At 43.7% G+C, this 24,662-nt stretch overlaps 1 protein-coding gene across 2 annotated transcripts in view; it reads right to left on the reverse strand.

The window, feature by feature from the left end:
• CACNA1C (calcium voltage-gated channel subunit alpha1 C) overlaps window positions 1-24,662 on the reverse strand; it is a 463,700-nt gene that overhangs the window by 366,610 nt on the left and 72,428 nt on the right. For both annotated transcript variants that reach the window (XM_058420136.1, XM_058420137.1), the window contains exons 2-3: window positions 23,604-23,926; window positions 19,380-19,484 (exon numbers count right to left, since the gene is read on the reverse strand). In XM_058420136.1, the coding sequence (XP_058276119.1) occupies window positions 19,380-19,484; window positions 23,604-23,926 (428 nt within the window). The remainder of the gene's footprint in view (window positions 1-19,379; window positions 19,485-23,603; window positions 23,927-24,662) is intronic.

Raw genomic sequence — 24,662 nt, forward strand, 5'->3', positions numbered from 1 at the left:
TTCCCCCCCAAACAACAACAACAACAAACAACAACAACAAAAACCCAAAACAAACAAAAAACCCAAAACAAACAAACAAACAAACAAACAAACAAAAAACCCAAAAACAAAACGACAAAAAACCCCCCAACAACAACAACACCACCACCCAAAAAACCCAAACCCACTTTACAGGATTTTTTTTGTTGTTGTTGGTTGGTTTAGTTTGTTTTAAATTTACTTTGTCCTCTTCTGCTTTTTTGGTCTTATATTCATTAGATACAGGTGAAAACACTGCTATCATAGTTCAGAGCTACTTTTATACAGCACAAAAAAAATCCAGTGATAATTTTATGTTCTCAAATGCTTTGTTTAGAGGCAGTGGAACTTTATTGTACTTATAGACAAGATGACTTATGCAAGTAATCTTATTATGCAAGAAGCAACAAGACACCTCTTCTTCCAGTTGCACCCTATCAGAAAAGGTACCTTAAAAAAATAATATATTAACTTCAGTTTTACACTGACACATACAGTGCTATGACAGTAATCCTAAACCCTCTCCTTCTGTTTTGGTAAATTCACACAGCTTAAACTGAAAGTGTTCTGTAACCTCACGCACTCTTAAAAATAGGCTTGTAAAGCAGTAATTGCTGTGATATCTGCCACTTGCTTTGATACACGTCTCTGGCTTCTAGATAGCTCCTGATAGCCAGATAAGCTCGTACTGGCAGATAAATTCTCCGCTCACATTTGTGCAAAGGAGCCCAGCACCGGGAGCAAAGTGCCCAAAAGTCACACGGGACTGCTCCTTCCAAGCACTGCACCGGGAGGTTTGGGGCAGGGATCAGCTTTTGTTCTCTGCACAGCAGGGTTGGGCCTGGCTCTGAGGCTTGGAGCAGCTTCGGTTCTTTAAATAATTTCTGTGCAGCCTGCTGGCAGGGATGGAGCGCACACTCATCAATCTGTGCACGCTGCTGAGGCAAACCTCCCCTGCTGCCCCGGTGTTACCGCTCTCAGGAGAGCAAAGCCGAGGTGACGAGCCTCACTTCAAGTCTCTAGTGAAGATATGCTCAGCAGGACACACAGAACGCTTCTGGAATCTGCTCCAGCCCACCGAAATTCAAGCTGCTCCTTCAGTTCTCAAAGAATTTCAATCCTCTCGCAGGCAAACGCTGATCCACGGGCAGAACTCATCTTGCCAACCACAAAGTGTTCCTATCAGTAGTGAAGGGACATAGAACCTCCCAGAGCATCAACACCATGTAAAAACAATGAATGGATTCACAATTGTTAACAACTCCAAAACCCGTATTTACACGTTGTCTTGTTCGTGTTAGTTGGTATAGTTCAATGCTGCTTAAAAAAAAGAAAATCAGATAAATATTAATAAACGCAGCTTCCTTCTCCTGTCCAAAAAAGTTCTTTCAAGAAACAAGTGCATAATTTTACTGCTAATCACTATTTTTCTGATAATGACATGATTTAATTTGTACAGAAATTACAGAAATGTTTACTTCTCCAGTTTTAAATGAGCCTTTTAAAAAGTGTCTACCAGTGATAACACACAGAGCCTTCTCGGAGCCCACGGTGCTATTCACACAATTTAGGTCACATATATTTTTACTGGATTTATTTGTGCTGGCTGAATTAGGCCTATCAGCCTGAGTCACTTACCGGAAAGTTTCAACTCAAGGATTTTCATAACCATTTTATAACTCCTTTGTCCTATGTACTATCCAGAGTCTTTTCAAAAGTGTATAATTAGTGTTCCTAATAGAACTGAACTGCTTTTCATAGAATCGCTATATTAACTATTACTAAAATGACAAAGGCATTGTCATGATACACGCATTTATAATTTACAAGTGCAGAATGTTATAACCCCTTGCAGATGATACTTATGTGGGTTCCGCGACCTTCTCCTGACATTGCCAAAACTGTTCTCTTTAAGAAGTGTCAGACAGGAACTGATGCCTGTCCTAACCCCAAGTACCTGATTGGAGTGAAAACAAATGTAGAGAAACAAAGATATCGCTCATCTCCTTATTAGTTGTGAATGGATGATGGTTTTCACATGACAGTTCTATCCTTAGACAAGTTGTGAAAATAGGAATGACACAAGAAAGGTTCTGGTCAGACTTCTAGGCCATCAAAAAAAAAAAAAAAAAGAAAAGAAGAAGCAGCTCCATCAACATTTTCACAGGGACTGAACTTAGGTAAAGTGCAAGAAGTGAATGTGGTGACCTGAAGAACCATTATAGGATCCTCTTGGTCCTGTGGGATAGGTTCCCACAGTGCTGTCCTGTTTTGAGTGTGAGCTTTCCCAGAAGTTCAGCGACCCAGAAAGTGGCCTGTGCCAATCATCTGCTGACACAGAGGGCACAGTGGCCAACTGAAAACCAAGGAGATCCACACAGCAGATTTGCTTACCCATCTTAAGAAATTCACAACTGCAATTCCAAGCTGCACTCGAGTATTTTAACAGCCTCAGGAAACGAGCAGCAACCAATAGCAGTCTATAAAAAGAAACCTTATCAACAAAAGATAAACGTAACAGCAAAATTTTACAGAAGCATGTGTACAGGGAAAAGTATCTCCATTTGCAAATTACTCCAAATGCATCAGTGTCTGGATCCTAATGGCATCCTGGTGATACATTAGCCAGCTAAAAAAAAAAAAAAAAAATTCAGGTTATTTTTACCGGCTTTCAGGCTAGTTTTGCTGAACCGTCTTCCTAGAAAATCTGAGAATTGCCAAAAACTAATGGAAAACCAACAGGACATTTTCCAACATAAAGAGTCAGCACCCAGACAACACCAGAGACCAACCTAGAGCTCATCCCAGGTTAGTTCCTGGGCCCAGAGAAATTCCCTTTCATTGCTGACACAGAGAGTGAATGCAGCCCCCTCAAAGTTCTGCCACACCCAGATTTGAATGTGTTGGAACCCTGGGCACTGGGAATTCCAGAGTTCCTGTGCTGCCAGGCTCTGACCCCCCAGCAAACACTGCATTGACCTGAGGCCGTGGAACAGCTCCCAAAATGGAGTGACAGCACTGGGATTGTGGGTGTGGAGTTTGGATAGAAGTGTGTGATAGCACAGGGTGCAAAACTCAGAGTTTAAGGGTTTAGAATATAGTAATGTGTATCAAGCAAGATGGAGGATTTTGGGCATTGGCTACATTCTTCTTTCATCTTCTTTATGAGTTTGGGTGTCTTTTTGTAATTGGGTGAAAAGGTCCACGTTTCAGACCTCAGGTGGTCAGTTATTGGGTTAAAAGTATAAATAATATAGGCGTCATCTCATTATTGGGTAATTAGCACTTAAAAGATCACGGAAAGAGTTAAAGCATCTCTGTTTTCTACCTTGTTGGCAGGAACTCACAGCTTGTGAGACTGTGCTTTAGGTAAGAATTAATGAACAACTGAGTCTGAACACAAAACTGTGTCTCCCGTGCTCCAATGCCAGCTCTAACACAAGAAAAGAAGATAAAGCACCAGAATGGGTTCCAGTACGACCCCTGCACTGCTGGCACGCCGGCTGGGCCACCTCGCAAAAACGCCAAACCGGCGCTGTGCCCCCCTCCACAGAAGCGGCGGGGCTGAGAGGGGAGCAGGCACCTTGTTAAAGCAGGGCAGGATTTGTCACCAGACGCCGTGTGGCCACAGCTGGCACTTGTTGATGCTGCCTGTGAGCACAACTCGCTCCCCTAAGCTGCCTTCTAAGGAAGTTCCCCAGCCAGGAACTTTATTAGAAAGGCTGAGAGGGTTCTGCTTCAGCAAGGTTTCTGAGGCCTTAGAGGGATCCATTTTTGCAGCTATCTGGGACACTTATATCTGGATTCCAAGTGGCTGGGGAATTGATGAAAATAGGGACAGTATCTAGACCATGCCGCTAGGTCTGTTTTCCTTGGAGAAAGGCTGAAATGTCTTGGGTCCTGCCATCTCCTTTATCGTCCTTGTGTGTGACTCTCCACTAAAAGCTCCTTGAAATAAAGCTGCTGAAGGGCATCGTGAATATAACAAAGTGTCACAAGCCTGGTGCTGAATTGTCAGCTTCTTTGTGAACCCACATTGCCAAGACTAAAGCAGGGCTCGCAGTGCCACTTCACAGATTTCCAGTTTCTCTTGCTTAACTGCAGCGTGAAAACAGAATTAGATTTAAAGACACAAAAGTTTTGAACAGAGGGCTATGCCACAAGTGAACAAACCAACGCTGAAATTATCTGCCTCCCTTCCCCTTCATTTCTGGCTGAGATTGCTACCTCAGCTTAATATCACTCCTAAATCTTTGGACCTCTCTGAGATAAAGAATTTTTGCTGAATATTCTTTCACAGTTACTGTACTCCCAAAACAAATACTTCCCTATTTAACAAGAATGACTTTTACAACACATGGCAGCATCCTGAAAGATTCAGGAAAGCACAGAATTTAGTTTTGCTCTTGGAAACGCCAAGTCAATACACACATGATCAGCGTTATCACAGGGATAATGCACTAATTGATTGGCAGGAATCTCTGGGGCATTTGATTGACAAGATGTGGCTTTGATGACCAACCTAATTAAAACCTTACTGGGAGGGAATTAAAGGCCTATTCTTGGGAAGAATTCTTCCATGTGAAGGGATGCGAAAGCAGAAAATTCCCTGTAAACTCTTTTACCAGTCACAATCAGATTTTGTTTCCCAAATTCATTCAGATCTAAGTTCACAATACATATGAAGCCAAACGTTCTTACCAACCAAACCAGCAATTTGAGATAAAAGAGCATTTTCAGCTGTCTGTCTGAGTTTGGTGGTTCCTACATTACTGTCTCAGGGATAACATCTCAGCCAACAACCCTGAACCTTCCTCCGATTTAATTACAAAAACAAGCCACTAATCTTCAGCTTCACTTACAATTACATTCTCCCAAACCAAGCTAAAGGCCAGGCTGGACAGGCGTGTGAGCAACCAGGTCTGGTGGAAAGTGTTCCTGTCCACCACGGGGGCACTGCAACTAGAGGAGCCTTAAAGTCCCTTCCAACCCAAACCATTTTTCACTCTAAGGAAAGTCAAGGACTGCTGACCTTAAAAGACAGATAATTCAAAGAAAGATAATTCACTGGTTCCTTTCCTTTCCCTCCCCTCCATGCCAGCTGAAGGCTGGCCACAAAGCAAAAAGAACTGAAATTTCTGTATTTTGAACACCGAAGTTCTGGCTTTGAGGCTCCCCCACCCCTCCAAAAAAAGACTTAATCTAACTCAGAACTGTGTCTCCAGGAGTGACCAAAGTCAAAAACCAAAGAGATCAATGACATGACAGGCTTGTACCTCTCCTTCATCCTTCTCCCAGTCTCCAATTATTTTCAGCTCAGGGGATTTCCCCAGCTGGATGCAGTTTACCTAATTATTAATCCACAATGGACCTGTCTTCCAAATCCTCATTCCACTCTCGCCTGGAGTTAATGTAAACTTTCTGTGGTTTTATATGACAGTAACACTTCAGACTAAACCTCCTGCCTGTTCTCGAAGTAATGTCAGAGGGGAAGAGAAGGGAGAATGAGTCATTCCTGTCTCCTGACTCAACTTCAGGCCCGGAATGCTATTTTCCTGTGAGGCTACAGGGAGTAGGGGGGAACCACTGCTCCTTGCATAAGTCAGTCATTCAGCTCCCCAGTGCAAAACTTCATTTTAATAAGCTAGCAAAACAAAAGGTCTTCCTGAAAGTCATAAAAGGCTGCTTAAGGATGGAAGCTGACCAACACACAAAGCTTATGGACTTCTCCAATCCACTGAAAGCAGACTGGAAGATGAACTTTTGCTCAATGAAATAAAACAGCATCAAACAGCAGGAAAAAAACCCTACTAAGAACTCATTTATCAGCAGTTCAGGGTAAGATTATTTAACAAACTAATTCTGTTGTCACAGGATTATGAGTATTTCAACAAAAAAAGAAAAAAATACTTAAGTTGAGAAAGACTCAACAACCATCATATCTGTAAAATACCACACTCTACAATCTAAAACAAAGCTAGGAGTATTTTTTTTTTTAACAGAAAACAATGAGGCAATGAGCAGATTTTAATTCCTAAGTAAATAACATCCATGTGAGAATCCAGTGTTTTGCTTTCCTCCTGCCTCTCCCTGTTCTAGCACTCGGTGATGGAAGCAAAGACAAGTATAAATCACTATGAGCCATCAAGGCAAAACCATCCCTGAGAGTCTGGCACGGTGCCCAGGATTTTACTCACTCCATGACAAGCAGAGCTCTCTTCAGCTCAGATTTATCCAGCCTCATCAATAACTACCTCAAGCATGGTCATCTGATGGACATGACGAGATTAGATTCCAAAACATTTAGGGCTGTATACAGTATTTCACTACTGTAAAGAAAATGAAGCAGGAACAGTTCATTTTCCTTACATTAAATGCCTGCACAAATTGTTGCTCAATCCTTGATTGAGCATAACATGAGGGCTTTTTAAAATTTACTCAGTGCTTTTCCTGTGCATTATTCTAGGAGCCATTTTCTGCTCAGTGTTTGCTTTATAATCATCAGCCCTTTACTCACTTGCGTATGACGTGGCAGAATCTGCTCTTATCTGTGTCTTACCAAGCAAGATCTGGATTTCCTTACAAGCTTTCAGACCCTTGCTTTTCTCAATCAGACCAGGGGATCTAAAATAACAGGTTTTAACAGGGCAAGTAAACAAAACAGACTCAAAGCTCACAATCAGCCTCTCGCCCTGCAGTCCAATTAAAGTGCATTTACTGACAGCAGAAGAGAATAACCACATAATCACTTGTGTGCAGTGCAGGGCTCCGGCAGGTAGGACGGAGAGGAGATGGAGGAGCACGTCAGGAGCAGCCAAACAGCAGAGGAAACACAACATTTCGCCTGCAAGCTGCTCAAGCCACGCTCACTCCCCCACCGAGATCAACCTGCACGTTTCCAATTTTGCTGAAGCAGGGCGGGCTTAAGTGCATTTATCAGAGGATTGGGAGCTGTTGAACGATCAGTCTCGGCACAGCCAAAAGCAAAGGCGTGAGCTTGGGCTCAAGGAATGCAGGTCAAGCTTATCAAGCTGTTACTGCACACCGGAGAGCAACAGTTCCTCAGGGTGGCTTCCAGATCACGTCCAAGGTCACCTGAACACAAGCTTCAGGGCACAGCTTTTGGATAACGTGGTTATTAAGGTTCCAGGGTGCCCAACTGAGTTATTAACTTCTTTGCTGTCCTAGTGACAGCAAAATTGAAAGCTTTATCTACCTCCAATGGCGATCCCTTCAAACATGATGCTGATGAGTGTTTTCAGGAGAGGGAACAAAAACAATTATCATCATCAGGAAAGAGTGAGAACACAGAAAACGTCACAGCCCTTTTAACACAAGCATAACCCGTCAGAATTTACACAGAGGTAGGAAATACATTTTTATTCTCAGTGTAAATCTGTAGATCAGTAGAGGAATGTATGGAGGAAAAAGCTCCCTACATTTTTACATCATCCTTTAACAGCTTTCACATAGAAGTGAGGTTGTTCTTACCAGCCCATCATAAACATCTTCCTTTCTCTTGATAAAGCAGTTCTAGCATGAATTTATATGACCGGCAGAAAGCAGCACCAGGGGCCTGAAATCACCACCTCCCACTTTAAAATATAGTCTGATCTATGGAATTTGCCTGCAACTTGGAATCTGTGTTCACCTCTGGCTCCTGCTATGGTCTAGTTCACTTTGGTCCCTTCCTACTCCCACAGGGTCAGACACACTTTCGAGAGGTCATAGGCCACTTTATTTTAAGCAGCTCAATGAAAAAGGAATAATTTTCAGCTCCCTATGGATTTTCATGCTTTCCAAAGGTCAAAGGCTCTGCAGAGCCCAGTTTGCCCTCTGGGCTGGAACAGTAAAGGCACATCAGTGCCAGAGCCAGAGGCAGCAGAGGCTGTCACCGAGCCGAGCCGTGCCCAGATCTGCCCACACAGGCATCGACTGGAGGGGGTTTGAGCCCCCTCCAGATCACAGCTGAGATGTGCCCAAGGGAGAGCAGTGCAGGGCCTCACCTGCTCTGCTCCAGAGGCACAACAGCCTCCTCCCCTGCACAGACTGCTGTGTCTGCGCGCCAGGCAAGGGAGCAGCTCCTGTGCCCTCAACTCCTGCCTCAGCACCACTGGGTGCTTTTGGAAAAGACTGGGAATGACCGGGAAAGTGAGAGGAACGAGATTTGTCTTTACAAAGAAGCCCTGGGTCTGCTAGTAGATAAAACCAGCACTGAGAGATAAGAGAAACAATGGGAAGGATTCCACTGATTGATGAATGGAAAAAGAAGAAATTTGCGTTTGCAAACAAACCATAAGTTTGAAAGGTGAAAGCAACAATAGGGAAAACCCATAAATCCCATAAAAATTAAAAATTAGCGGGTGGTTATACATTAAAAGGGGAATCTAGGTCTTAGGCATTTTGGGAAGTCTGTACCTCTCAAGTACCTCAGCCAAAGGGGGAAGAGAGAGGGAAATGCAGCCGGGAAATTGGGATAAAAAGGAGGCTGCATCCTTCGAAAAACTGAGAGACCCCAGGGGAAATGCCCAATGGCCTCTCCCTTTATTCCAATAAAGTAAAAGGACTCCTCTGTCTCCTTTTTGGACATAAACCTCTGGTGTTCGTGGATTAATTTTCCTAACAAAAGGACCTGGCTCTGGCAATCACACAGCCTCTCAGTGAGAGATGTGATGTGCTATGAGCATCACGCAGAAGCATCCACAGCCCTCACCCACGGGAAGAGCTCAGAAGTGGAGCCCAGCAAAGGCAGAGCCGTGCTCTCCATGAATTCTGCTTCAATGAATTGGAACAATAGAGGCATTAAAAAAAAAAAAAAGTCCAAGACATACTGAAGAACCAGTGATACGAAAATCCCACTTGGGAAATTGCTGTTCATTTAAGAGTGGTTTGCATCCAGTGAAACTTTTCTTTGTACATTATCAAAGAGCAGCAGTGGACACAAACAGACTGGCAGATGTGTCTGGTTCAGGTCTGGGGGATGGAAGGGAGGAATGAACCACAGAAAACTCTGTTTTAAAGACATTCCTCTAATTCACATCAGAGCCTAACACTGCTAGCTGAGTGCCACAGAAAAGAACTTGAGTAACCAAGAGGAACTGAGGGAAACCCAGGAGCAGCAGCCTGAACACAAGCTGAGATCTGTCTCGGTCTCCTCTTTCAATACATATTGAAATGTGAGAGCAAAGGTTCCCATTTCCAAAGGGAACTCTCAGCCAGGACTGAATTTATTTCAAGGGCTATTTACCAGAGGTATTTCCAGGGTTGTATCAGCAGTTACTTCTCTCAAATACCACACTGCATTCTCCCCAGATGAGCCCCTGCTCTGTCCCTCATACTGCCATATCCTCTGGACAAGGACTGCTAAGTGCAAGCTCAAAATTTAGCAGAATTAGACCTTCTGAAAGTTACAAACGCATTTCTGCATTTATTTTGTCCTCCTCTTTTTCTTCTGCTCAGTAAGACTTCAGTACAGAAGAAAAAAAAACCATTAAAACCACTCAAACATTATCACATTCATGGCCTCTGAAGGGTTAAAACACTCAACTTTGCTTCAGCGGCTTCTCCCTTTTTCCCCTATGAGCTGTCAAACACTTGCATGCAACAGCCTGATGTGTCAAAAGGAAAACAAAAGAGCAGCAGTGCTGGTTTTATCCTAGGGACAATGAAACTGGAGAGCGAGTTGATCTGGACATTAATATTTATAGCCAATATTTAAAAAAAAAAAGCTAAAAGTGGAATGTAATTTTAAGCATGTAAAATGTAGTAAACACTTAATTTAAGTAAGTAAAGGGCAATGCTAGAGAATGGACTGCTATAAACAAGAATTTATTCTATAAACCAGAATTTATTTATGTCAGGAGGAAAGCATCACACCCCTGAGATGGATAAAAATCGTCTAATTGTCAAATGAGAAGTAGGATACAATGAAAATATTTAATAACGTCTATAAAAAAGTGACTTGATTCACAGCTAAAACTTGGTTCAGGTTGAATAAGGGAAGAATGTATCACAGTTTATGACCTATAACAATCAGCATACAAGTTGTTTGGGTGAAAAGAGATTTATCAGGCTTTTGCTGGTCCCTGTGAATTCAATCTAAGTTGTGAACCACAGCTGCACATCCAGCCCAGACATCTCCACGTAGGTGCCAGCTTTTACCTCCTGCTCTCCCTGCTTGGACACACAGCCCTGGATTTTACAGAGAACCCCAGAATCGCCAGAGAGCTGCACATGACTATTCAGTATTCACACAAGCAAACACCCAGCTGGGTTCTTGGCCTCCGGAGGCACCTGGGGCATCTCACAGCACTGGGAATCCGGAATTCCTGCATTCCCTTCCTCCTGCTGCAAGGACAGCAGGGATTTTGAAGAGCAGAAGCAGCAGATTTCCTTGTTCTACAGCAAAACAACCCTTGACAATTAGATGCCCCAATAGCTGCCACAGTGACACCAATCCTGTGTGTTTGAGACCTTCCTTTGTCGTTGCCATGATTCAGCCTCCGCTATAGGAGCTGTAACATCCCTCTGTTGTTATTTCAATTCACATTTCTCATCTCAGCCAACTGCTCCTGAAGGGCACTGATGGGTCTTTTACACAGATTCAGGCATTATCTTGATGACCATAATGAGGAGAAGCAGTTTGGTTTTTTTAAACAAAAGTTTAGGTTGTGAAACGAAATCGTTGCAACTATGCAATGAGATCTTTAAAAACAAAATCTATTGTGACCACGTTTGCCTGCATAATCTCATCTAAACAGGGATTCTTGTTTAAAAGTGACTCAGACAATGAGGCCACACAAGGACAACAGCACTGTAAGTGGTTTTCAATGGATAAAAAAAAATAATAATAATAAAATTACATGCAAGTTCCGCTTTTGTGTGAGGTTTTATATTTGAGGGCATGTAATAGGACTGAAACATTTTAAAACAGCCACATAAAAAGCATTCACCATGCTCCAGATCAAAGAGTCACAGCGAAAGATTAAGCACATTTATTGCTAAGTAGAAAAACATTTCAACACAGCAGATGAAGATAACCATATGCAAAAGACGCTCGCCTCAGCTCCTAATATAAGCTACCTAAATATAAATTTTACAAGCAACGGACAAAGGCAAACCAGCAGAAGACGACGAATTCCCAAACCCCACGCTCTCCACCAGAGCAAGTTTGTCAGGACAGCCTGAGGAACAGCTGCACAGCTGGCCTGGGAAGCACACACGTCCCATTTCCACCCTGGGAAGCTGCTGCTGCAGGAGCTGGGCATCTCACACGTGCCATCCCCAATTCAGCACGCAGGGCTGAAGGTGCTGACACCCCTGCTGGAGAGGCTGGAAAGGAGCTGGAGCAGCAGCAGCCCCAGGAAGGCAACAGCTCTCGAAGGTGCTCCTTTGCTCAGCTCCGCATGGGTGAGCTCACTGTGAGCACCAAGACATCAGCCTGCACTGTGTGTCTATCAAACCTCGCAGCTGCACACCATTAAAGTGTCTCCACCGAGCAAAATGTGCGATCCCTGGTGTCCCAGAGGTCATCACAGGCTGCCAAGGTGGCAGCAAAAAGTCAGGAAAACACTGCTGTCCAAAGATGGTCCAGATCCCCTGCCTAGGCTTGGGGGAGACAGAACCTGCTGAGGGTGTCCTCAGGAGATCACCTGCTGAGCCAGCCGTCCAGCACCTGCCAGAAATGCAACACACTGCAAAGACATCTCAGGAGATCACCTGCTGAGCCAGCCTTCCAGCACCTGCCAGAAATGCAACACACTGCAAAGACATCTCCTCAGGAGATCACCTGCTGAGCCAGCCTTCCAGCATCTGCCAGAAATGCAACACACTGCAAAGACATCTCCTCAGGAGATCACCTGCTGAGCCAGCCTTCCAGCACCTGCCAGAAATGCAACACACTGCAAAGACACCTCCTCAGGAGATCACCTGCTGAGCCAGCCTTCCAGCACCTGCCAGAAATGCAACACACTGCAAAGACATCTCCTCAGGAGATCACTTGCTGAGCCAACCGTCCAGCATCTGCCAGAAATGCAACACACTGCAAAGACATCTCCTCAGGAGATCACCTGCTGAGCCAGCCTTCCAGCACCTGCCAGAAATGCAACACAGTGCAAAGACATCTCAGGAGATCACCTGCTGAGCCAACCTTCCAGCACCTGCCAGAAATGCAACACACTGCAAAGACATCTCCTCAGGAGATCACCTGCTGAGCCAGCCGTCCAGCATCTGCCAGAAATGCAACACACTGCAAAGACATCTCCTCAGGAGATCACCTGCTGAGCCAGCCTTCCAGCATCTGCCTGAAATGCAACACACTGCAAAGACACTGAAGAATATTTCCTCCTGCTTGCTGGAAGCCTTTCCCTGGCCAGTGGTCTCTCAACATCATATTCCTGATCAAGAAGTCTCTTTGCAAAGTACAGGCTCTTTGTGGGAATTGTACAAGCAAAAAGATTTCATTCCATGAGGTGACAGACAACATCAATTATATATTGTCCAGCATTTCTTGCAGGTGAAGTCCAGGAATGGTCTGACCTTGCTCTGAGTCTGTCATTCAGCCAGGAGCACCGAGGAGCTGCTATGACACACAGACCCTCATGTTCCAGGAGTTAGAAAGCACAGGAGAAAATAGGAATTGTCCTCGAGAGGAGCAGCCAGTCAAAACTCTGACAAACACACAAAGCATTCCTCCCTTTTGGCAATTCTGGCCCTTGGCAAGCGGCACGTCCATTATTTTACTTCTAAGGGAGCTGCGAAAAGTTCTTGGGGTTTTTTTTTTCTAGTTTGAACAAGTACATGGAGCATTGCCTCCAGAGTCAATGATTTTGTGCACGTCAGCAAAGCCCGATGTTCCAGCAATTGTTTGTCAGTGGCATGCACTGAATTAGGGGATGGTTTTTGGTGAGTCAAACTCTGGGGAAATCAATGGCAAGCTTGCCTCACTGAAAACCCAAGAATGTGGTGCAGCACAAAAGGAATAAAGGAATCTAAAGGTGATATGTAACATTCTCGATTGAATTTGTAGATCTTCTAGATGCTTATCTCCTTCCTAATGTCATAAAAAGGTTCTGAAGTGCACACAAACACAAGTCCAGCATCCCAAAGACTTAGAGAAGAACAAGGATGCTTGTATCAAAGGACAAGAAAAAAGTGACCTGCCACTTTGAAAACTCCCACTGCTTTGACAAGAGTGTTACTTTTCTGGTGGCAGGAATCAGACTGCAGTGAAAACATCACTACTTAAATACTCTTATTTAGCCTGCCTCCACAGTTTTTCAATCTTTCCTGAACAGGTAAAATAAGTGGTAAAAAAAAAAAATCCAAACAAAACACGCATACAAAAATCCTACACTGAACCTGAGGTTTGATAAACACGAGTAATTACCACCTGAAAAAAAACCCCAACTAACACACTGGTTAAGATTTAGAAAGCCTACACACAAAGAAAGGGAAAACTGTAATCAGAGCTGTCTACAAAAACGGATAAATAGTTTAATGTTTGGACTAACTCGATAAATTTGCCTTCAATCAGAACCAAAACACAGCTAAAATTTCAAAATCACACACAAACACACAACCTACAAATTTTAAGCTACTCTTTCTGTGGCATTAGATAATTTAGTGTAGCAGTTTATCATCCTTAGCATTTTACACAACTTACAGACCCACTGCAAGTGCATGTGAGTATCCATGTCTACTGCTGGTGTTCAGGCATTGGGAAGAACACTGGTTTCAAAAGCAAAAGGCTCAGACTAGGAGACCAATGTGTAGAGAATGAAGCTAAAAACAAGGAGATGGAATGTGCAATGGGATTAATTGCTCGGTTACAGAGCCCAGGTTTAGGAAAAGAAAGGGAATTCAAGAGTAAAATTAACAAGAGAAGTGGTCAGGAAGCTGAGTAAGGAGAGCACTGAGATCAAATGAGAAAACATGTGGGAAACATGAAACCACCAGGAGGAAAATGGATAAGGGACAGGTCTGTTAGAACGTGTACTGGAACAAGGAGAATCACTTGGCAAGGATTCTGAATTTAAAATCAAAAAAAGGAATGGGGACGGACACAGCCATGAGACATCACAGATCCCATAAAGAGATGGCAAACAGCAACAAGCACAGACTGGATGAGGACACTGAGGCCACTGGTGCCAAGAGAAGCTGGGATTTGGTTGGGACTCTGAACCCAGTGATTTTGTTCCTGCTAATAATACATAGTCTCTGCATTACCAGTTTCATCTTCACAAAGTCTGGGAAATGACACAACTATGTTAAAAAAAACCAAAAAAACCACACTGCTTTTTGCATTTATTTTTTAGTTAGTGACTGCTATCCTGGAATTGATTGCTAGGGATTTTCATCTTTCCTTACAGTCTTTTCTACAGCATTTCTTGTCACGGTGTGATGGAAAGATTGAGATGGCAAATTATCCAAGGCCACACAGCTTGCCAACACCAGGACCAGCACACAAGCTGAGTGCCTCCCTCTCAAACCCAACGCTTGTTCTCCCACCCCGCGCTTTTCTGCAGCTGGGGGTGCTGAGCACCACGCCCTGCCAGAAGCAGGGTTTCTGAGAACTCGGGGAAACGCTGAGCTTGAATTCCATCATACTCAGCTTCCTCAAAAATCACACAGTGACTCACAATCTTTCTGGAAGGAACCCTCAAGGATTCTTCTTTGGCACAGTTTCCTTTCTTCTCATCCTGACCCCGGTCCCTTTCCAGCCGCCCCAGCGTGGTTCTTGTGGCTCTGTCAGGCACTGCTCGCTCCTCACACTCCCCCAGCTGCAGCAGGGGCATCAGGCCCGAGCTAATAAACCTATCAGGGCTCATCAGCTCGGTGTGCACCCTGCCCCTCACCCCTGCGGTCGGCATCTCCCCTTCCTCTGCTCCCTCGCCAGCTGGGGACTGGCACACAGGAGGGGCAGAGCGCTGAGGCGACAGAACCAAAACGCTTTTGTGCTGTGCTCTTCCTCACCCTCACCCAGAAAATCCCATCCTTGCTTCTTCCCCACCCTCACTTTGCTCTCTAACTCTTTCTGATTTCACACAGGAAAATTTGAGCCTGTTCTGTGTGGTGACTCTAGAATTCTGATACAAAAATTGCTGAAGTTTGTTATGCCAATAGAGAAAAATGTAATAGTCACATCCCCACCTCTTGTGTCAATCTCCTAAAAATGCCAGGGGGGAAAACCCCTTTAAAACAACTTTCTCCTTTTTTAATACAGGAATCCCCTGCTCCACGGGATACTCCCATAATTACCAGGTACGAAAGCAGCCACACCTCCTCCCTTTCCATGGGCAGCCACAAACACTGACGGGCACAAGAGCTGGCAGGCAAACAAATCCCACCTTCCTCGTCACAGGGTCCTGTCTGAGGTTCCACAAGTCACTCCCGAGGTGACATCCCACTGTAAACTCACACACAAACACGAGAGCTCTCTCCTTACATTCACTAGTGCACAACAGGACTTGCCCCCTGTGAGAAGGACAAGGAAGGGAAAGCAGAACTATCAAAACAGAAGGAAGATTTCCCCTGCTCTTTATCCAAAGCATAAACGACCAACAGAGTTGCCATCCCTGGAAGGTGCTGCAAACCTTGCTCCAGCTCATTATGTTATCACCCTGCTGTGACACTGGCCAGGCTGCTGCCCTTTGCACTTGCCAGTAAAGTGACAGAAGCATTTTCCTCTCGGCTTCCTATCTCAGGCAGCCTACAGTTTTATTCCTAAATGTCTGTTATCTCTGTCCTAACGCATAATTGCAGGGATAACAAGCAGAAAGCCCTGCTATCAGTCACAGCCTCTGAGGCAGGCTGACTTTAATCCCCTTCAAACCAGCTCCAATTTTCCTGATTGCATTAACACACAACCATTCTTTGTGCAGGGTTATACGTGAGCTTACTTTATTTGTAAATTTAAATTAGGGCTCAGCAAGTTCATTAGCACAAAAAAAACAAAACAAAACCCTGCATCTAATACAACTGCCCTCCATTTGTGTTAAGTTCAATAGTTTTCCAGTACTTTCATGTAATAGTTTTCCAGTTACTTTCGCAGTAACACCTAAAAACTGCTGAAGCCAATTTCAAGCATTTTTTTACGAGTACATTGCACTATTCTGGCATATTTCCTAAAGCCAGAGACAAAGACACTGCAGCGAGGATAAAAGTAAGAAATTTGGGGTTTAGGATAAATGTTCATTTGAAAACTGAAATGGCTTCACAGTCCAAGCTACCACCCCTAGACTCGATAAAAAAGGCCTGAAGATTAATAAGAATTATTATTACAGGAAGACAGATTGCAGAGAAGCAGGCAGAACATCTTTGTGGTGTTAAACCTAAACCTGTACTACACATACAGCTATTCACAATTGCTGGCTAAAGCAAAAGGGAAGGAATTATTTACTGGACTCTTCTCTGCCTAAGTTCAGTGCTCACCACTGAGGCATCACATCAAACAGCTCTTGCAGCTAAAGACAAATGGAGACGTGGGAGAGGTTTTGTTCAGGTACAGGGGGAAGGCACAGAGCTCTGCGTGTGTGACCAGCTGCTGGTCACATGTGGAATCCACACAGCAGTTATTCATCAAAGCTTTGTTCAGGTATTGTTTTTCTGCCTTTACAGAGAGAAGGAAAGAAGGCGCTCACATAATCCAGGATTCCTTTTTCTTCCCTCACCACCCTCTACTCCATCAGCTTGTTGAAGGCAGTTGATTGAATTTTAACCTCAGTCACCAAGGAAAATGTTATTTGAAAAGGTAAGATGAAGCTTTGGAGAAGGAATACGCAGAGCCTAAGGCAAATCTGGCAGCTTATTGGAAAAGGGTTCAGAGTTGTAAAACAGTTGCTGTCCATGATGTTTTCTGTAGTTTCTCGTATCTCCAGAAGTTAGAGGTGTCTCAGGAAGCCAGGGTTGTGAGAGTTTCTATGGGAGCTTTAAGCCTAAAACAGCTAAACTGCAACATGAAAATGAATCAATAGTTCTGGGCAGCCAGAACAATTCTGCCCGCATTCAATCACGTTTCTGCACAGTACACACACCTGTGCATGACCCATGTGCACACAAAAACTCCTTGCCTGTGCCACATCACAGCCTCTGCAGCCCTCAGATTCATGGCTACAAAATAAACCTGACTGGAAATAGATGCCCACAGGTAAAAAAAATAAATTCAAAGATGAAGTGAGTGCATGAGCTTTTACAGGAACACATTAATAACCCCAGCTCCTTTCCAGTCTCTTCCACACTAAGGTCCCACTCTTGTAAGGTTCCTGCCTGATGGAATAACTTTTAACTCTCATCTATTCCTCCATTCCATTCCAAAACACAACTCACATTTTTTTTTTCCTCCCTTATCCCACCCATTTGCTCAGGACTTTACTCACAGAACACAGCCCATGCTGAACACTCAGCTACGTGCTCCTCAGTAGCAGTGTACACACGACGAGGGGCGAGCGTGGAAACTGAGGAAGCAGCAACAACACACAACAGCAGCAAACACAGACCAACAGGAGAGCACAGCCTGCTGAGCAGCCAGAGCTCCAGGCCCTGATCTATAATGCAGAAGAGCCTTGACCTCACAAGTCCACACTAAGTATCTCATTTTCCAGTTTTAATTATTTTTTCCATTACGACACAAAGAACAAAGTGGAGTCAAGCAGATCACTCATTTAACTTTCTTCTTCCCCTACTTCTGTGGAACAGCTATTTAGCTAAATTAACAATTCCTCCTCATCCTCAAAGCTGTAACATTTCCAAGTTCCCTGAGATGACACCTCTCGCTTGGCTAGGGGTTTTTTAAACTCTACCAACAAATAACACAAGTGTTTGTGTCAACGCTCTAAATGATGCAAAAGATCTCTTGGAAAACAGATGCAGAATGGAAACTCCAATCACAAGGAGCACATAGTGCTTGACAGCAGAACAGTTTGGATAAGTCTCATTCAATCACAAACACACTTTCAGCCTGGTTTTAGCCAGCAGTCCCCTCACTGAATTGAGGCAAATACCCAAAACCCAATTAAACTCAAAACAAACTGAGTCCTCCATCCTTCAAATCCGCTTCATTTTCCTCTTTGAACCCTGCAAGTCAGAACACACAACAAACATACCTGTGTTCCTCACCAGGGGATCAACTGAGTCTGGTTTTATTGAATAAAACACAGTAATTTTTGAATACACACGCCACAGCTCATGGTTGTGAAACACCGACTCACACTAACATAGAAACACAAGACCAACTCGTGTACTGTAGGTGTAGAGAGTAGTTAACAATCACTTACCACCTCCTTCTTCTCCTTTTGTACTTCTTTAAGGAGTTACAGTGCAAATGCACCACTCTACAACATTTTTACCACTTTTTTTTTTAAGCATAGGGGTATTGTTTCGGCAGTTCCTGAAGTTTGCAATGTGTTTGCTAAAACTTCAAGAGAGATTTAATCAGATGACTGACTTCCAAGAGCAGCATGAATCTCTTTAATTACAATGTCTGCCAGCCATCCCGGTTGTCACTATTTTAGAAGTATGGTTTTTGTTTTCCTCCACTGTCGCTCCAAAATTTCTTAAGTCCCAATAAATTTTATCCAGGAAACATCATCCCTGCTCCTAAAACTCGGGGAATGAGTTATCATCCTGATGCAACCTGACAAGTAGGAGATTTATTCACATATTTGAGAGGGAAATAAAATGTTTTCTGCTAATTCAGTGAACTGCATTCCAGGGCTGGTTTGTGTTCTGCCCTTACTGAGCAGAATTCTTTGCTATGGCTTCACGCTAAGCCAAAAGTAAACACTCTTCCTTTTCATACAGACAGCTCAATCCCAAAGTACCAACACTGGCATCAGCGGTGACAGAAGAAAAAGCTATACTCCCAATAATTCCCAAGAGGAAATTATTTTTAAAAAGTCCAAAAATTAAAAATAAACACCAAACCAAACAAAAAAAACCCAACCCCACAAATATTGTTCATCCAAATCAACGCACGTGTCTGAAATGCAAGCATTAATTAATCACCAATCACTTGAGAGGAGGACAGTACCAGCTTCACAATGGCACACAGTAAGGCAAAAACCACCAGATAATCTCTGAGTAGAAGATATCTCCCACAAATACCTGCAGGTTAAAATCTACCAATTCAGCATGTTGCAGAAGCACTTAAGTTAACCTAAACAACACATACAGCACCTTCTTGGAATATTCTCCTCTAAAACCAGCTCCCCTGAAACAGGCAGGAAAATGAATTGACAAGGCATAGCAGTCAAAACCCAGTATTTATGACATTCTAATCTTTGCTGGATATATTTACATTCCCTACGATCACTCTTCAAAAGGACTTTCAAAATAGCAAGGACTAAACACCACTGAGGACTTACCAGATTGGAATTGGTGGCATTGGAATCATCTTCTGGAAAGGGGATATAGATAGCTAAGGCCACACAATTGGCAAAAATAGTCAGTAAAATAATTATTTCAAATGGTCTGAGGAATGGAGTTAAGGAAATTGTTCCAAAATGAGCACACAAAAATAAAAAGAAATAATAATAGTAATAATTAAAAAAAAAAAAAAAAAAGATTTATAAGAATTCTGTTTAAAGAAAGCATTCCAAGCCCCTTATATTCTGAAGAGAAACATATGCCTTTTTAAGTGCTTTTAGGAGCTCCCAGCCAAAAATCTTCCTAATATGTCAAAGCAGTGTGGGCCAGTCGCGTGCCAGAGTAAACACAGATTTCTTAAAAGTTTTTTCTTCTTTTACTTATTTAGATCGCATTTTCCCAGTTTTCCTTCGAGTGTGGCTGCACTAGTTTTAATGAGAGAAACCTGTTCTATAACGACTGCCCTTGTTCTTCTCAGGATTATTCTTTCTTGGTTGCTCTCCTCTGCATTTATAAATTCTCAGATAACTTTAACATTTTGAGGTGGGGTTTTTTTTGTTGTTGTCTGTTTGTTTTTGTTGTTGTGCGGTTTTTTTCCTTTTGTTGTTTTTGCTGTATTTTTGCCTCCCTTTCTCAGTTTATCATATTTTGGAGTTAAATGCGAGGGCTCAAGCAATACACACATACATGGTTAGATGATCTTTAAAAAAAGGACAAATTTCATTAAGGCAAAAAAAAGTCTTTGTCCAAAACGTGCTTACGCTGCACATTGCCATGTATACTTGTTTTGCTTAAAAATTATTTGAGGGAGTGTTTCTTTTCCTTTTCTTTGCATTTCCCTTGGCACCAGAGGGAACACAAACATCCCTGCACAGTATTTTAGGGACAGCATGAGGCTGAGAGCCCCCTGTGACAGAGAAACTCTTTCAGGGGCATTTCAACCTCGCATCAGCTTTGCTGGGGAAGAGAGAAACCCGAGGTTTGGAGTGTCCCACAAAGAAATCCTGCACGAGCCCAATGCCCCCTGGAACCAAAGGGCATCCTTCTTCTGCCCAGGCTCCTGGCACTGCACTTCATCCGCTCCAGGGCTCTCAGCTGCTGGGAAGCGTCTCCAAACTCAGACTAGAGACCAGATTTAAGGCCTGCAGGAATATCCCAGAGGCTTCTTCTGGGATAACTCACCAGCACTGAGAGGGGGAAGGAGGAGCAGGGAGAATGCCAAGCACTACCTGTGCCACGGAGCTCATTAGAGCGTGCCTCTATCTGCCAAATGTCAGCGCAGCTCGCGTGATTTCGGTCAGCAGGCTCGAGCAGAGAGAACGGGAGATCTCTGAAAGCTAAGCTGAGCTGCAAGATAAACACAAATTCCAGGCACCTGACCGCTGTTTATACCCACGCACATTCTGCATTTCACACGTGGAGCAGTCAGAGGGTTCCAGACCCACCAGACCACTGTGCTTAAGCCTCTGAATAATAGGAGATAAATGAGGCAAGAAGAGCAGGTCAGGACAGGAGGACTTTAAGAAATCAGTGAGATTTCTCAGTTATGTACTACCCCAGGCTGTTTGTGTAATGTTTACTGCTTAAAGACCTGGATTTCCACAGGCTTTCGTTTTTCTTAATCAGTTTCCCCTCCCCCCCTCAATTTTTTTTGTTTGCTTTGGCAGGATTATTATCCATTAATTTATCACTGTTTACACATATTTGCTTTTATTTGCATTTGCTTTTCACGCTGTAAATATTATATTCTATAAAATCTACAAATACACGGCACAAAAGGCAGAAAATTAAACACACAGCTAAACCTTTGCAAAATAAGGTAATTACTCGCATTTCTCAAATGCAATTGCTCATTCAGGCTCTTAACACTGTAACATTTGGCTAAGAAACCTCACTGAAGTACTGGCTGATATTTGTTTAATATCTATTGTGCTTAAACTTTAGTGGTACAACAAATTAGGCTAAGCCTTCCTACTTGCTAAAAAGTACTGACAGAAAGTCAGAATACAGAATTAAACTTTGATATTGCTTGTTGTCATTGAAGTGCTTCATGTTTACAAACTCTAGGCGTCCAATGAGACGTTCTGATGGAAAAAAAAAATACTCCCATCGACTCCCCTAAAACCGAACTGCAAGCTCCAGCATCTTTGTACTGCTTTAACGGCACTGTTTGGTCATCTCTGGATGTCAGCAGCGCTGTACCCTGGTCTTCACCACCTCATTCCCATCTTTCATTGCTGATCTCCCTTCTCTATCAAACATCACTCTGTGCTTTCTCTGAAGAGATGTAGTGACTGGGGTGCTGCTAAGCAAACCAAAATTCAGTTTTATCCTGTTAGTCATCACCCATCATCTGATGCTTAAAGTATCAGACTTATGTCAGAAGCAATAAAAAGTAGCAAACTTAATCAGGGGATTAAAAATTAGCATCTGAAGAAGGAGGAACAGGCAGGCAGGTAGTTTAAGGACATGGAAGGATTGACAGGAGCATTTTTAACAAGTTCTTCATCTGAAAAGCATGTCCATGTCAGCAATACCTAATATACTCATTTTCTGTTTCCACCCAACATCCCACCAGACACCCAGAGGAATAATATTATCACATTGTCTTAAATGCCTTCATTCACTTTTTTATCATATTAACTACTGCCAAGTTTTGTGCTGCCTTTCCTTGACATGCTTATCTATCCCTAAAAACATTCTTTTTCTTTTGTATTGCCCCAAGGACCCCATTAGCTGGTGCTTCCTGTTCAGGGTTAATCCTGGTTTCTCTTTGAGGAGGTAAAGGAGGCAAACTCCATCTCAGTTTTGAGTTTCACACCGAAGACTGGAATTCCAGCTTGTGCTGATCAGACTTGGGTGACTAAAAAGGCTTTGCTCTTTGCACACAATAAAACCAGGATCAGACTCTCCCTGACTTTCCAGGGAGCAGCACCGACCCCTTCACTCCGCAGTTCTGTGTCAGTGGTGATCATCCATCATCTGTGACACCATCTGTCTCCTGTTCAGACTGTTGGATCTGGCTCTGCACTGCTTTTGGACAGGTTATTTAACTGCTTTTCTTCTGCCTCTCTTCTAGAGAGCCATCATCCTTCACCATACATTGCTGAGCCTTATTATTTTAGCTGGAAATCCAAAATAACTAACAGTTCTCAGCCCAGTCTCGGGGTCTTACTGCATACCTTCGGGGGTTTTTTTACCTTGTCCTTTTGCCCCATTCTTTTCTGCATACTATAGAAAGCGTGATGTCACATTTAACAAAAAAGTGTATGATTCAAAGTACCAGAGCTTAGGACTAGGGACACCTCTAAAAAAACCAATAAAAATTTAAACAGGGAAAGCCAGCAGCTTGGAGTCAGTTCAGTTCTGACCTCAGACACCCTGAATATCTCCCACACATTTCTGCCTGGGGCATACCCTTCCAAAGAGCAGAACTGAACGACTAAAATTCATCATTCGAGCTCCTAGTTGTGTATTTAAGGTTTCTGTTCTAACCCTCTTTTCTGACACATCCCCCCACTTCAGCATAAACCACCTCAGTTAAGACATCAAAAATCCTTTGGGCACTTCAAGTTCCCAGTGGTGCCTTACAAACTGAGGTGTTGGAACTGAGGTGTTGGCTGCTGAGAATTTTAGGTTTTTTTGTTCTGACAGGCACTGACCCCCGAGCAAACACTGCGTTTGACCTGAGGCCTTGGAAGAGGCTTCCAAATTTGGCATAGCACTGGGATTGTGGGCGTGGAGTTTGGATAGAAGTGTATGATATCACAGGGTGGAAAACTTAGGGTTTAAGGTCTTGGAGTACAGTATTAATGTAATATATATGTAAATATACGTAAAGCAGCATGGAAGTTTTAGGGTGTAGGCCAATTTTCCACCTTCCTCATGGTTTGGGGTGGTTTCTTGTAGTTGGGTAGAAGCATCCAAATTGCGGACCACGGGTGCTTAGTTATGGGGTTAAAAGCAAAAATAATTTAGCTGTCAGCTCTTAATTGGACAATTTGTCCTTGAGAAGACCTGGTAGAGAAGCATCCATTTCACACCTTTCAGTTAGAGCGCTGTGGCACAGATAAGAATTAACAAACATCTGAGCCCCAACACAAGAACACCGTCTCGTGCCTTCAACCCCAACTCCGACAGAGGCCGGAAAGAAGCGGGAACCTCGGCACCGATCCCCCCACCCCGAGCCGGGAATCAGGGGCCGGCGGCCGTGCCAAAGGATATTTCCATTCGACGATGCTGATGCACGCCCTGCGGATGGGGTTCTTGAGCGTGAGGCACAGCAGCGCGCGCGGAGGGCGCGTGGCCGTGGCGGTGCCCTGCTTCTTCTGCTTGCCGTACTGCTGCCGCTTCCTCTGCGTGGAGCTGGCCGTGGAGATGGTGGCGTTGCCGGCGCTGCCCATCAGCTTGGCCTGCCTGGCGGCGTCGATGGCGGCCTGCCAGGACAGAGCCGCGCCCGGCGTGGGGATGTGCTCCGGGGCCAGCCCCGCCGCCGCGTTGGCGTTCATGTTGGCGTGAGCCGGACGGGGACTCCCATAGTTGGAACCTGCGGAGGAAGGGGAAAAAAAAAATATATTAAATTAACTTGTGAAGAGTTTTTTTTAACTGCTGCAGTGGTTTTTTTTTTTTTTTTTAAAGCCCTTCAATGTCACCGAGACACACAAAGCAGCCACACTCAGACAAGCGGTTTTGCGGAGCAGAGGTTTCTCCGTCCAGCCCAAAAGCTGAAATCCCGGCGGAGAGAGACCCCTTTGTTTATTTTTTACTTTTTATACATTTGTGGGTCTAGCAGAAGATTGGCTTTTTGGGGTTTCCACCCCTCAGCCTCAGTGGCCAGATGAATTGTCAGTTACAATTGTTTTCAGGTTAGAAATACGCAAACAAAGGACAGAGAATGAAAAACAAAGGATTTGTTCATGTTACATCTGTGGAAAAAGGTAGAAAACTGCTCTTAATATTGTACAATAACTAAAAAGATCTGACTGCATTTAAGAAAATCAAAAGGCTCAGAAAAACCAGGGTAAAACTTCAAGTGGAGGGTATTGTAGGTAATTCAAATGCTTCACTCTAAAGTAATGCCATCTCCTGTCTTGCAAGGCTCCCAACAAGACTGAACTGTTGGACGTGCCTCCAATCAATGCAGTCCCCAGAGAGAGAGAGAAGCGGAGCTATCCTTTCTTTTTCACCTATATAATTTGCAAGTTGGACTGTCTGACAGCTCAAAAGGTGAGGCTAGTCCTCATCACCTCCTCACTCAGACACGCAGCACTGCTATCTGGTAC

Source organism: Hirundo rustica, chromosome 4 (genome assembly GCF_015227805.2).
Source record: "Hirundo rustica isolate bHirRus1 chromosome 4, bHirRus1.pri.v3, whole genome shotgun sequence".
Taxonomy (NCBI): domain Eukaryota; kingdom Metazoa; phylum Chordata; class Aves; order Passeriformes; family Hirundinidae; genus Hirundo; species Hirundo rustica.